The sequence below is a fragment of the Lynx canadensis genome, chromosome C1 (assembly GCF_007474595.2).
Source record: "Lynx canadensis isolate LIC74 chromosome C1, mLynCan4.pri.v2, whole genome shotgun sequence".
NCBI lineage: Eukaryota > Metazoa > Chordata > Mammalia > Carnivora > Felidae > Lynx > Lynx canadensis.
Window position 1 is genome coordinate 203,159,238 of NC_044310.1, and position 11,919 is coordinate 203,171,156.

General features: G+C 58.5%; 2 protein-coding genes across 2 annotated transcripts; one reads left to right on the forward strand and one right to left on the reverse strand.

The window, feature by feature from the left end:
• Positions 1–180: 180 nt before the first annotated feature.
• CHPF (chondroitin polymerizing factor) lies at positions 181–5,253 on the reverse strand. Its single transcript, XM_030324909.2, has 4 exons — positions 4,542–5,253; positions 2,938–3,511; positions 2,243–2,422; positions 181–1,926 (listed from the first exon to the last, which is right to left on the reverse strand). Exons 1-4 carry the CDS (start codon positions 4,853–4,855, stop codon positions 667–669), a joined length of 2,328 nt encoding a protein of 775 aa, XP_030180769.1. The 5' UTR covers positions 4,856–5,253; the 3' UTR covers positions 181–666.
• An 83-nt stretch (positions 5,254–5,336) lies between these two features.
• Positions 5,337–11,815, forward strand: TMEM198 (transmembrane protein 198). The gene is made up of 5 exons (XM_032594524.1): positions 5,337–5,671; positions 5,978–6,182; positions 8,696–9,271; positions 10,345–10,547; positions 10,921–11,815. The coding sequence occupies exons 2-5, from the start codon at positions 6,017–6,019 to the stop codon at positions 11,056–11,058; spliced, it is 1,083 nt and encodes a 360-aa protein (XP_032450415.1). The 5' UTR covers positions 5,337–5,671; positions 5,978–6,016; the 3' UTR covers positions 11,059–11,815.
• The last annotated feature ends 104 nt before the right edge of the window (positions 11,816–11,919 follow it).

The following is an 11,919-nucleotide window of genomic DNA, read 5'->3' on the forward strand; positions in this document are numbered from 1 at the left end:
TAAAGAGGCCTAAAGAACTTTCCGTGTGCACATATGACCAAGCTGTGAGCTGGGGCAGGGCTGGGCATCTCATGGCTTAGTCCCCGGGAAAGGAGACCGGGGCCCCCAGCCAGGACAAGGGAGTCTCCATCCTTACCACCAGCCCTGCCAGTCCCTGTGCCACCTTGTGAAAACTCAGAATCACTAGTCCACACTCAGCCAGTTTATTAAAGGCAGGGAGCTTCATCCAGGTCCAGAAGGGAGAAGCCGGGGGACACCCCCCCTTCTTCTCTCAGCTCCCCGCTTCCCCAACCACTCATCTACAGCCCAGCCCCCAGGAGGGAGATGGGGCTGGCGTCAGGCAGACTGCACTGCATAAATACTCAGAGGCCACAGCCTGAATCAGCAGCGTCAAGGGCGGCGGGGGGGTGGGGGGGGCGTTGGGGGGGGTGGGGGGAGGAGAGGCAGGGAGACCAGGTTTGGGGCAAGAAGGGGTGGCTCCAAAGGCACCTCCCAGGGCTTGTCCTGAGCCCAAGGACCCACAAAGCTAGAGAGAGGGGGCCAGCGGGCTCTGCCCTGGGGTCTGAGACCACGGCCGGCCCTGTCCGGCGAGGCTGGCAGGTGACTCTGGGTTGTTGGGGAGGAGAGGGGTGCTGCCGTGCCAGGGTGCTGGGGCGCAGGGCGGGCTCAGGTGCTGTTGCCCTGCTCCTGCTCGAAGAGCAGCATGGCTAGCTGGGTGCGGGAGCCCAGGCCCTCCAGCTCGCCCTGGCGGCAGCGGTGGTACAGGTCCTCGCTGAGCCGGGCACTGCACGTCTGGGCCCGGTAGCGCTGCAGCAGCGCCGGCTCCACGGCCCGCAGAACGTGGAGGCCGGAGAAGCGCAGGAACAGCTCGTACACGTCCATGCTCTCCAGCAGCTCCTCCTCCTGCTCTGAGGCCGCCGCCAGCCGCCCTCGGGCCGCCACGTAGTCGGAGTTGTAGAAGCAGGCCTCGCTGGCTGCCTGGCGATCGAAGCGGCCCGTGTCTCGGCCCAGCTCCGGGGGCCCAGGGCCCTGGGGCGGGGCCACGGCGGGGTGGAAGGCCTGGAAGTGCATGGGAAAGAAGGCCTGCCAGCCAGAGATGGCGTGCATGCGGCAGCGGTTCAGGAAGTCAGGCGTGAGCACCGTGTCTGGCCCGGCCAGCAGGAACAGTGTGTCCAGCGGGTGCTTCTTGGAGAGCAGATCCATGAGGCGCAGCGGGGAGGGTGCGGCCGTCTGCACGCTGAGCCAGGGCACCCGGGCCCCGGGGAAACGCCGCTCCAGTTCCGCCACGTGGGCCTTGACGGGCGCGAAGACATCCGCGTGGGCCGCCCGTTGGGCCTGTCGTGGCTCGTACAGGAGCAGCAGGGTCAAGGCTGCCGCGGCATCGCCAGGTTCCAGCGCCGCAGTGGCGAAGGCTTCCAGGAAGCCAGGGGCCAGGTCCCGCTCGGCCGCAGCCAGAGGCAGTAACACGGTGAGACGCGAGGCTTCGGTGACGTAGGGCACAGGCAAGATCTCCACACGGCTCAGTGGCCGCAGCAGCTGCACCCGGCGGGTGAGGGGCCGGCGGCCACCCTGGGGGGTGAGCGCCTCCAGCTGCAAGTCCAGTGTGTACTCCATACCCCGGGCAGGATCAAAGCGTCGGTAGCCATTAACTAGCTGCTGCTTCTGGAGCCGCAGGGCTGGATGATAGCGACGGTTGAGCTCTTCCAGGGCCGCCCCCAGAACGTCAGCCACATCGGCCCGGTCAGCCCCTCGCAGCGGGCAGCGGGGCGAACCATCGGCGCAGGAGAAAGCATGCTGCTCCGTGAAATAGTCCCAGCGTAACACCTCAAAACGGGAGGCCGGGCGGGATGGTGCCGGAATGCCCACAGGCCAGGCGGCTGCGCGCTCCCCATCGGCTGCCAGATGGCTGGTGTTCTGGATCTCCCACTAGATCGGAAAAATAGACCAGGAGCAAGGTAGAGACCGTGGGGGCCAGCGCAGAGCTGGACGACTAAGCAGACAGCAGGTGCTACTTGGGATGGGTCCCTAGTCCCCAATTTCTACTATCCCAGGGCCTCCACCTCCTTTCCCCAGATTGAGGCAACCTAAGAATTAAAAGGGAGGCTTCTGGAAGAGCTTCTCAGAAAAGGCAGGAACAAAGAGGGACTGGGAAGCCAGTTTGTTCTGATTCTAGTTTTGACTTCCCTGGGATCTCAGATGTCTTAGGACCTGTCCCCTCTGTCCCCCAGGGCCCCGACCATACCTGCAACTCCTGGATCTCCTGGTATGTTCGTTCCAGCTCAGCTCGGGCAAAAGCTTTGTGCAGCTGGTACATGTGTACGGGGTCACGCACAGGGTGGGCTGTCAGGGCACTGCGGAAACGGGGGTCTCCTTCCTGCACATGCTCCCCAGGGCTCAGCTCCAGGTAGCTATAGTGTACCCCCTGGGGAGAGGAAGGGAAGGGGTCTATGATGGGAAGAGATGGGACAGCTCCCCATTCACCTCCCAGTGTGGATTTCATCTTCCCCTCCCATGACCTATGTGGACCTGGAGTCGGAATTACTGGGTTTAAGTACACCTTGACCAGTTGTTAGCTTGTGTGACTTTGGGCGAGCCTCTGCTAGCTCATGTGTGGAAATGGGCATATGGATCCTATCTCAGAGCTGTCCAGGGGCTCAAATAAAAATCATAGTAGCCAACACTGAACGCCTGCTATGTGCAAGGTTCCCTTATTTTTTCTAATCCTTAGAACACACCTGAACCATAGTTATTTTCATTGGTATGGATGAGGATACCAAAGTTCAGGAGATGCAGTCATTCACCCAAGGTTACAGGGACAGAAAGTGACAGAACTGGCATGGAAACCCAGGCCTATTATTTCCAACTACCCCTTTGCCTCCGAGGGGGAAGGGCACAAGCTCAGGCAGGAGGTGCCAACGGGGCGGCTTATCTTCCCACCTCGTGGTCGCCAGTGCAGCCCACCCCTGTGGCATCGAGGATGCAGCGTCCCAGCCACTCATCCGGTCGCGCACTGACGATGTCGTTGCGGCAGCCTTCCAGGTGGGGGCGCAGCTGCTGCAGCAGTGTGCGGGACAGCAGCACCCCAAAGCCGCCATGGCAGTAGCGGCCTGGGGCGGGCTCTCCACCGATGAAGTCCTGTGGCCGGCCCAGGTACAGGTGGGCAGCGGCCGCCAGGCTCAGACGGCCGGCTAGGCGAGCCAGTCCATGTGCCTCGGTGTAGGTGGCATCCGGCACTATGAAGAACCAGTCAAAGTCGTCACCGTGTTGCTCCAGTAGGTGGCGCAGTGCCAGGTGCAGGTGCCCTATGGGCCGCTCCTCACCCAGTGTCACCACTGCCATGCCTGGTGGTGCCCTGCGGCCGCGAGAGCCCGTCAGGAACACCACACGCTCTAGCCGGTGCCCCAGCGTGCGGTTCACGGCCACACCCAGTGTGGGCAACGTGGCTTGTGAGGTCAGCACCGCCACAAGCAGCCTCTGCCTGATGCCCAGCTCCGTGCTGATGTATCGGGTTCTGGGGGAGAAGAGGGCACAAGGTTATCAGAAGACAACATAGGCTCTGGCAGGTCACATCCTCTCTGGGCCTGTTTCTTCACCTACGAATAGGATACGAATAACCAACTCCCCGGGGGTCATGGGGATTTACGTGAAATATTTGCCTTACCTATATAGTGCCTTGAGGAGGGAGGGATGGCAATGTGTGTGGAGATATGAGAGGTACATTGTGGATTTGATTCTCTGAGCAAGTTATTTAACCTTGAGCAAGTTATTTAACCTACCTGAGCCTCATTCAGTAGTCTGCTCTGCATAAAGGAGCTGATAGTATCTATTCAAAGCACTTAGGCAACTGCTTAGCACATAGATACTCCACACACCATGTATATACTTATTTCTATATAAATATGCCATCATAGCACAAATACATCACATAAATGATGTAAAGGAATATAGGGCAGAGGGATGTACTGAGTGTGTTTGGGACAAGGGAAAACCGGGGCTCAGCAGTTCCGGTAACTTAGCTTCCATAATGCAGAGGGTAAGTCGCAAAGCTGAAATTTGAACTCAGTGTTGCTCAGAAGAAAAGTATTTCAACTCATGCGCAAAGGCATTAATGGGATGGGTACCTCACCCCTCCCCCACAAACCTCATCCCGAGGTGCCCCACCCAGGAACAAGAGATACAGGTAAATTCTGGTTTCTCTTTTTTCTTTCCCTCTCTCTATGCACCCACTCCAAGTACCAGTCATTTCTCGCAACCCAACAGCCCAATCAGGGAGCTAATAGGATCTATGAGGGACCATGGGGTCGAGCCAGTTTAGGACAGAGGAGGGCAAGTTCCGCCCAGGCCTGGACGGGGCCCAGAAAGGGCCTCAGATGGGTTCCACAGCTCCCGGGGAAGCAGGGCAATCGGAAGTTATTGGGGCCAAAGACTTCCTGGCTGGCCAGCCCCTTCCTTCCGGAGCCTAACCCAGCCTCCGGCGGCCTCCCCGGCGCGCCCGACCCGACCGGTGCCCAGGGGGTGGGGCTGGCGGGGCTGATCCCTACCTGACGGCCTTTTTGGCGGCCTGGCCAGGCTGTGCAGGGTGGTAGGGCAAGACACGCGGCTCCCAATTCTCCCCGGCGCCTGCGCCGACCCCAGGCCTCTCGCGCTCCGCTCCCGGCTGCACCGAGTTGGGCCGGCGCGCCGCGTTCGTGTTGCCGCGCGGCGGCAGCTCAGACTCTCCCGGTTGGGGCGGCCCTGGGCCACACGGTTCCTCCACCCAGGTGACGCTGAGCAAGCTCAGAGTGAAGCCCAGGGAGATGCCCACGGCCACGGGCCCTGCGGGCCGCAGCACCGACAGCAGCAGCGATGCCCGCATGGCGCCGGGACCACGGGCCCCGGGGCCCGGAGCAGCCCCACAGCAGCCAGAAGAGGCTCCGAGGGGGCGGGACCGGGGAGGGGGCGGATCCGAAGGGCCCGGGCCAAGCGGGCGGGCCCGCTCCCTCCCCGCCGACGCGGTCCTAGTCGAATCCCCTGCGCGGCGCTCCGATCCTCCTCCGTCCGGCGCAGGGTCCCAGCGCTCCGCGCAGGAGCCTCGACCACGGCCGCTGCTGTCCGACGTGTCACTGCGAGGTCCCCGCCCCCGGGGTGGGGTCTCGGGCTCCAGCTACCGGAGACGGAGAAGGGGGAGGTTAAAGGGGAAGGACCCCCGGAAGTGCCCCCTCCTCAGTGCCGGTGAGGGAAACGCCGGAGGCGGAGTCCCCTGCCTCCCCCGGCGTGGTTGGTGCGTCCCTGGTGACGTCAGAAGCAGCCCGCCCCTGCCTGGATGGTGCGCCCTGAGTGACGTCAGGAGCAGAGGCCGGAGCTGTCCATCAGCACCAAAGGCCGCGGGCGGGCTCAGGGCATGGGGCCGCGGCTCTGGGGCAGCCCAAGCCCCTGCTCCTGCTCCTTTCCCTTCCCCAGACCCAGCCTGAGTCCCCAGACTCCGCGGCACTGGAGTGCCAGCCGGTGTTGGAGGCGGAGCAGCGACGCCGCCGCACAGAGAACGGTCCCTCCGGCCCAGCAGCCCCCTTCCCGGCTCGGCGGACTTTTCCCGGACCCCAGTCAGCTGGGGCCTCTGGCGCTCTGCAACCCCGGACCCTCCGGCCCCTGCACAGCCTCTTTCGCTCAGAAGCTCAGGTCGCCTCCTGCCCAGGTAGATCTTGGACAATCCCAGATTTGGCCGCCCACAGAGGAGTCTCCTGGCTGCCTCTTTCTTATGGGCAGCACACTGTCCTCCTCTTCCCCCAACCAGGGTCCCTTTTAACTTCTACATCTCAGCCTCCTTTAGCCAGGCACTTTTGTTTCCCTTTGTCTTTTGCTCCACTTCAGAGATGCTTCCAGAGCTGGGCATCACTCCTTTGTCCACTGGTGTCCTTGCCTAGTTCTCCCATTCCCATTCTTGCCCCCATCCTGGTGGAGACCCAGCACTCCTCCTTGACCCCAACTTACTCTTTGTCAGGCTGACCTGGGAGGTTGACTCCCTTCCATTCCCAGCACTATGCCAGGCACTGTGGCGACACTGCGGTTCCAGCTGCTGCCCCCCGAGCCAGATGATGCCTTCTGGGGTGCACCCTGTGAGCAGCCCCTGGAGCGCAGGTACCAGGCACTGCCGGCCCTCGTCTGCATCATGTGCTGTCTGTTCGGAGTCGTCTACTGCTTCTTCGGTGAGACCCCTACCTCATCCTTCACCTGGGCTCCCCACTGTTTCCCAAATTATTTTTTAGGCGCCTCAAATCTTCTCTAGAACATCATCACCACTACCACCATCACCACCACCACCATGAATAACTATCTTTCTTTTCTCTTTCTTTCATCCCACACATGTTCATGGATCATCTAGACTCTAGGTCCTAAAAAACACAGGCTTTTAAATTCAGCATGCTTGAATTTGAAACTGGCTCTGCACATTACTAATTATGATACCTCGGCACATTAACCTGTCTGAGCCTCAGTTTTCCCATCTAAACTGTGCGAACGATGATAATTGTCTCATAGAGGGTTGTTGGGAAAATAGTAGATGCTCAATAAATAATAGCTATTATGGTGAAGATGGGTTTGGGTCACTGTGCTAGGTAGGCACAGAAAAGCATTTAGCAGGGTGGTTGAACATGGTCCCTTACCACATGGCATATTGTCTGATAGGGGAGAGACTTCTGGAACATTCACACCTGTAATACATGTTAGAGTGGGCTAGATGGTAGTCACATACATGGAGATAGCTATAGTAACCAGGCCTGCTATAAAGTTGTTTAAGATGGGTACTGCACAAGGGAGTTCAATTGAATAGGCAACCGGGAGCTGAAATCCAGCCCATGGTCCATTTGCCAAACTCTAGGCCTTGGCACAAGGCTGCTTTACCTAGAGGAAGACATGACTTTTTCTAATTTGCACAAAGGTACCAGACGGGCTAGTGGAATAAGTGCCTGGTGACTACTGCAAGAGTTACAGAATTTCAGAGAGGGGCGTGAGCTCCATGGGCTTGGGGCCCAAGGGAAGCCTCCAGGAGGATCATTATAGACAACTGGAAGAAGTACAAAGGAAGCATGGAGATCTGGATTCCAGGCTGGGCAGAGGTGCCATGAGACTAGTGTTCTGCAGCATTTATACCTCCCCCTAGAATGGCTGTGTAGTAGGTAAGGATGGGAGCCAGATGGTCCCTCCTCTTCCACCCCCAAACTCTAAGCTGAACAACTGCAGAATGAGCAAGAAGATGTGCCCTTCTAAGGGTTTAGGACACATTCTGGGTCTCTAAGGAGTCTGTCACCTCATGCTCTCCACTACCCATACCCACTCTCTCTGCAGTTGCTCAAGCAGCCTGACATTCTCTCCCCTGGGCTTCTCTGCCACTTTACCCACCTTGGATGCCCTCATTCCCAGGCTCTTGGACTCTGAGCCCTTGTGTATGCCCTACTCCTCTATCTGACCCCAGAACCTCTTGGACTCTGATGCTTCCCTCATTCCTAAAACTGAATCTCCTCTTTTTTTAATTTATTTTTGAGAGAGAGAGAGAGAGAGAGAGAGAGAGAGAGAGAGAGAGAATATGCACAAGAGCAGGGAAGAGGTGCAGAGGGAGAGAGAGGATCCCACGCAGGCTCCATGCTCAGCACAGAGCCCAACATGGGGCTCAATCTCACTATCTCGAGATCACAGCCTGAGCCAAAATCAAGAGTCGGATGCTTAACTGACTGAGCCACCCAGGCACCTCCTGAATCTCTTTATGAACTTTCTCTTTGGCGTACCCTGACCCCTTGACCTCCATCTCTGACTTCCATCTTCCCAACTGTTCAGTATCTACAAGTCCCTCACTCTTCCAGTTACCCTTAATGGGTATAACTTCCATTTTTCTGAAACTCCATGACCACCGGTTCCCCTTATAATCCTCTTGAACACTCTATGACCCTAGTGACCCCCAGCCGCCTCCAGTTATCTCATTACCTTCCATCCCTCTGTCTCCCTCTGTTACTCCTGACACTTTGGTCCCTATGATGCCATTGTCTGCTTACCCTCATGATCTCCCATTTCTCTGGCTTCAATATTACCCTCTCTCAGAAACCCTTTAACACTTTCAACGATTCCATGTCTGTTAATTCCCCTGCTTGCAATGACCTCATCTTCTGGAACCCCTCCCCAATAACCCTGCTTTTCCATTCTCTTTGTAATTTTCTACTAATGTTGTATCTCTGAAGCCCTGTTACCCCTTAAAGACATTATCTTTCTGAACCTGTGTGACCCTCATCTCTCAAGTTCTTTCTGACTTCTAAATACCTCGTATCTCTGAACAATCCCTCCTAAGGCCCCAGTGATTCTATTGCTGATCGCCTGTGACCCCAAATGACCTCTCTCTCTGACCCCTATGATTCCAAAGACCCTAATGACCCTATCACTGATTCACTCTTGACTCCAATGGTTTATCTGACCCTCAAAGACCCAACACTCATCTCAGTAACTCTTATCTCTCTGCTTTCCCAGTGAGTCCCAATGACCTATCTCTCTGACCTCCTTGGACCCCAATGGTCCCATCACTGATGCCCTCAGAACTCCAGTGGCCCCCAAGATTCTGACCTTAGTGACCTGCTCCTGGTTCCTCTGTGATTCTCATGTCCATAACCCCTCTGATCCCCTTTCTGGAGCCTGGTGACCTCATTTTGGCCCCTCACTAGCCCTTGTTCCCCTCCAGGTTACCGCTGCTTCAAGGCAGTACTCTTCCTCACTGGGTTGCTGTTTGGCTCGGTGGTCATCTTCCTGCTGTGCTACCGAGAGCGGGTGCTGGAGACACAGCTGAGTGCCGGGGCAAGTGCGGGCATCGCACTGGGCATCGGGCTGCTCTGCGGGCTGGTGGCCATGCTGGTGCGCAGTGTGGGCCTCTTCCTGGTGGGGCTGCTGTTGGGTCTGCTGCTCGCTGCTGCCGCCCTGCTGGGCTCCGCTCCCTACTACCAGCCAGGCTCTGTGTGGGGCCCACTGGGGCTGCTGCTGGGGGGCGGCCTACTCTGCGCCCTGCTCACACTGCGTTGGCCGCGACCACTCACCACCCTGGCCACCGCCGTGACAGGTGCTGCGCTCATCGCCACTGCCGCTGACTACTTTGCTGAGCTGCTGCTGCTGGGGCGCTACGCGGTGGAGCGACTGCGTGCCGCCCCAGTACCCCCCCTCTGCTGGCGGAGCTGGGCCCTGCTGGCACTTTGGCCCCTGCTCAGCCTGATGGGCGTTCTGGTGCAGTGGCGGGTGACGGCCGAGGGGGACTCCCACACGGAAGGTGAGAGGGTCCAGGCCAGGGTGGGTGAGAGAGAAATGAGTGGCCAAGGACGGGTGGGAGGACTGAGCAAATGGGGCACGGGGGAAGGAGCAGTACACACTAGTAGCCAAAGGCCTCAATAGGGTTAGAGAGCTGACTGGCTCAGGGTCTGGGAAGACAGGACCTCAGCCCCACTATTCATTCTGCAACAAGGTATGGGGCAGTGGCTCTGTGGCAAGCCCGTTTCAGGCACAGGGGATCCAACAGAAAAGGACCCTGCGCTCATGGGGTTGCATTCAGGTGGAGGGAGACAGACAACAGAATGCATACAAACTAGATAATTCCAGCTCCGGAGTGATACGAAAGAAATATGCAGGGCAATGTAAACAAGTGACCTACAGAGGCTGTTACGGCCACAGGGGTCAAGGAAGGCCGCTAGGAAGAGGTGACATTTGAGTAGAGTGCTCAAGGATAAGAGGCCACGTGCAAAGAGCTAGAAAAAGAGGGAACAGCAAGGGCAGTCCCCAGAAAGAAAGATCTTGGCTTGTTGAGGAAGTGGGCTGCAGTGTGGTGGGTGAGGCATACCGACTGTGCGGGCCCTGTGGGCCGTGATTAGGACTCTGGATTTTACCAGGAGGGCAATGTGATGCTATTGCAGGTTTAAAGCAGGGGGTGGATAGAATCTCATTTAGCGTTTGGGATGCTCATTCTGATTGCTGAGTGTAAGAAACATTGTGGGGGGGGGGGCAAGCATGGAAGGCCCAACCAGTGAGAAGGAGGCTGTAGTTGTCCAATTGAGAGATGATGACGGCTGGTTTAGGTGAGTCACCTGGGGCTCAGGATTGGGAAAGGGATAATAGCTGGAGAGGGAGTACTTAGAAGTCTAGGAATCTTCCATATGACCTTTGGAAGAAAAGAACAACTGCAGGAAGTCCCATTTGGGGCGTGGGAGATGGGGAAAGGAAGGGGGAGCAGGAGGTTATGGACAAAGGGAATCTGGACGCCTGGAGCCCTGAGGTAGGAAGGATCAGGGAGGCTTGGAGGACACGAGGCGTGTGAGCCTGTGAGACCCTTCTCTGCCCACCCCTGCACAGTGGTCATCAGCCGGCAGCGACGACGCGTGCAGCTGATGCGGATTCGGCAGCAGGAAGAGCGCAAGGAGAAGCGGAGGAAGAAGAGACCCCCTCGAGCGCCCCCCAGAGGCCCCCGGGCTCCTCCAAGACCCGGGCCTCCTGACCCCGCCTATCGGCGCAGGCCCGTGCCCATCAAACGCTTCAATGGAGATGTCCTCTCCCCGGTGAGCAACCTGGGCCCCTCCAGCCTGAATGGGGGGAGAAGGGAGTACTGTAGACTCTGTCCAACGGAACTGGGCCTTCCCCAGAGGCCGATCTCGATCTAGAAGGGCTAGCATTTGTCTGCCTATTGTAACCCCTGCACAAGGAGACTGACGGGTCCAGCTCTAGGACTGGGGGAAAGGTGTCCTGAGTAGGAATTTTAATGAGGTATAGTATGGGTAGGGTCTCGCGCTATGGACTATGGGTGTGGTGAGGCCCTGGGCCTGTGACACTCTGGGGTGAGTCTGAGGCTGTGGCGTGCAAGGAGAGGATGTCCCTGGAGGTGGCTTCCGGGGCAGGATTTCCACGCTTACACCCGTGTTTACTTTCCCACAGAGCTACATCCAGAGCTTCCGGGACCGGCAGACGGGGAGCTCGCTGAGCTCCTTCATGGCCTCGCCCACAGACGCGGACTATGAGTATGGGTCTCGGGGGCCACTGACGGCCTGCTCAGGGCCCCCCGTGCGGGTATAGCAGTACTGCTGCTCCTGCCCACCTAGACTCTGCGGTCACCGGCTCTGCCAGCTTGGGGAGGTCTGCTGGGCCGCTACCCAGCCTGCCTGGCCCTGTGGCCTCTGGCTGTCCCTCTCCCCACCCTGAAGAGGGCTGGCCCAGCTACTGGAAGAGAGAACCTGTCTCAGGCTGGGCCTGGCCTAAGGGGAAAGCCTCCTCCCGAGCTCCAGAGGGGCTCTTGAGGGATGCGGGGTGTGAGCCCCATTGGGGTGTGCTCAGGGTTGTGAGTGTGCCGCCTGTGTGTGTGTGTATATGTGTGTATGGAGGCGTGGGCTTGAGGGGACACTGGGACCCTTGCCTTAGATTTCCGATTGGTGGGGCTTCTCCAAGGTTGGCCCTGCCTCCACCCCCACTGCTGGGGTCCCACAGGCCACTCTCCTGCATGTCTAAGTGGAGGATGTCTGCCTTCCTCCCCCACTGCTCCACCTCCCAACCAGACTCATCTAAGGCTTCTTGTCCTTGTCCCTGGGGCAAATGGCAGCACCCCTAGCCCTGGTCCCCTGTCTTCTACAAAGCCACCAGCCTGAGGGCAGTGGCAGGGGAGGGGGGTGGGGGGTGCTGCTCTGGGCTGGGTTAGGGAAAGGGGCTGGGGGAGGGGGCTTAAATGCACGGTGCATGTCTGGTGTCTGTCATGCCACCCTGGACACCTCATGCTTCTGTCTCCCCTCACCCCACCCTGTTTTACATATTTTATAAATGTGCCAAACTGTGTGGCTTCTGCCAGGAGTGGTGGTGGTCTTCAGTGGCTGGCACTTTCATGGGCCAAATGGGAAGCCCCGCAGCCCTTGGTGTCCTGTGTCACTTACTACACAGAGGCTCCAG

Coding starts and splice junctions, on each gene's coding strand:
- CHPF (XM_030324909.2), bottom strand. CDS start 4,855: ATGCGGGCATCGCTGCTGCTGTCGGTGCTGCGGCCCGCAGGGCCCGTG. Junction 3,512..4,541: donor GCCGCCAAAAAGGCCGTCAG/GTAGGGATCAGC, acceptor CTTCTCCCCCAG/AACCCGATACATCAGCACGG. Junction 1,927..2,242: donor AGGAGATCCAGGAGTTGCAG/GTATGGTCGGGG, acceptor TTTCCGATCTAG/TGGGAGATCCAGAACACCAG.
- TMEM198 (XM_032594524.1), top strand. CDS start 6,017: ATGCCAGGCACTGTGGCGACACTGCGGTTCCAGCTGCTGCCCCCCGAG. Junction 6,183..8,695: donor AGTCGTCTACTGCTTCTTCG/GTGAGACCCCTA, acceptor GTTCCCCTCCAG/GTTACCGCTGCTTCAAGGCA. Junction 10,548..10,920: donor ATGGAGATGTCCTCTCCCCG/GTGAGCAACCTG, acceptor ACTTTCCCACAG/AGCTACATCCAGAGCTTCCG.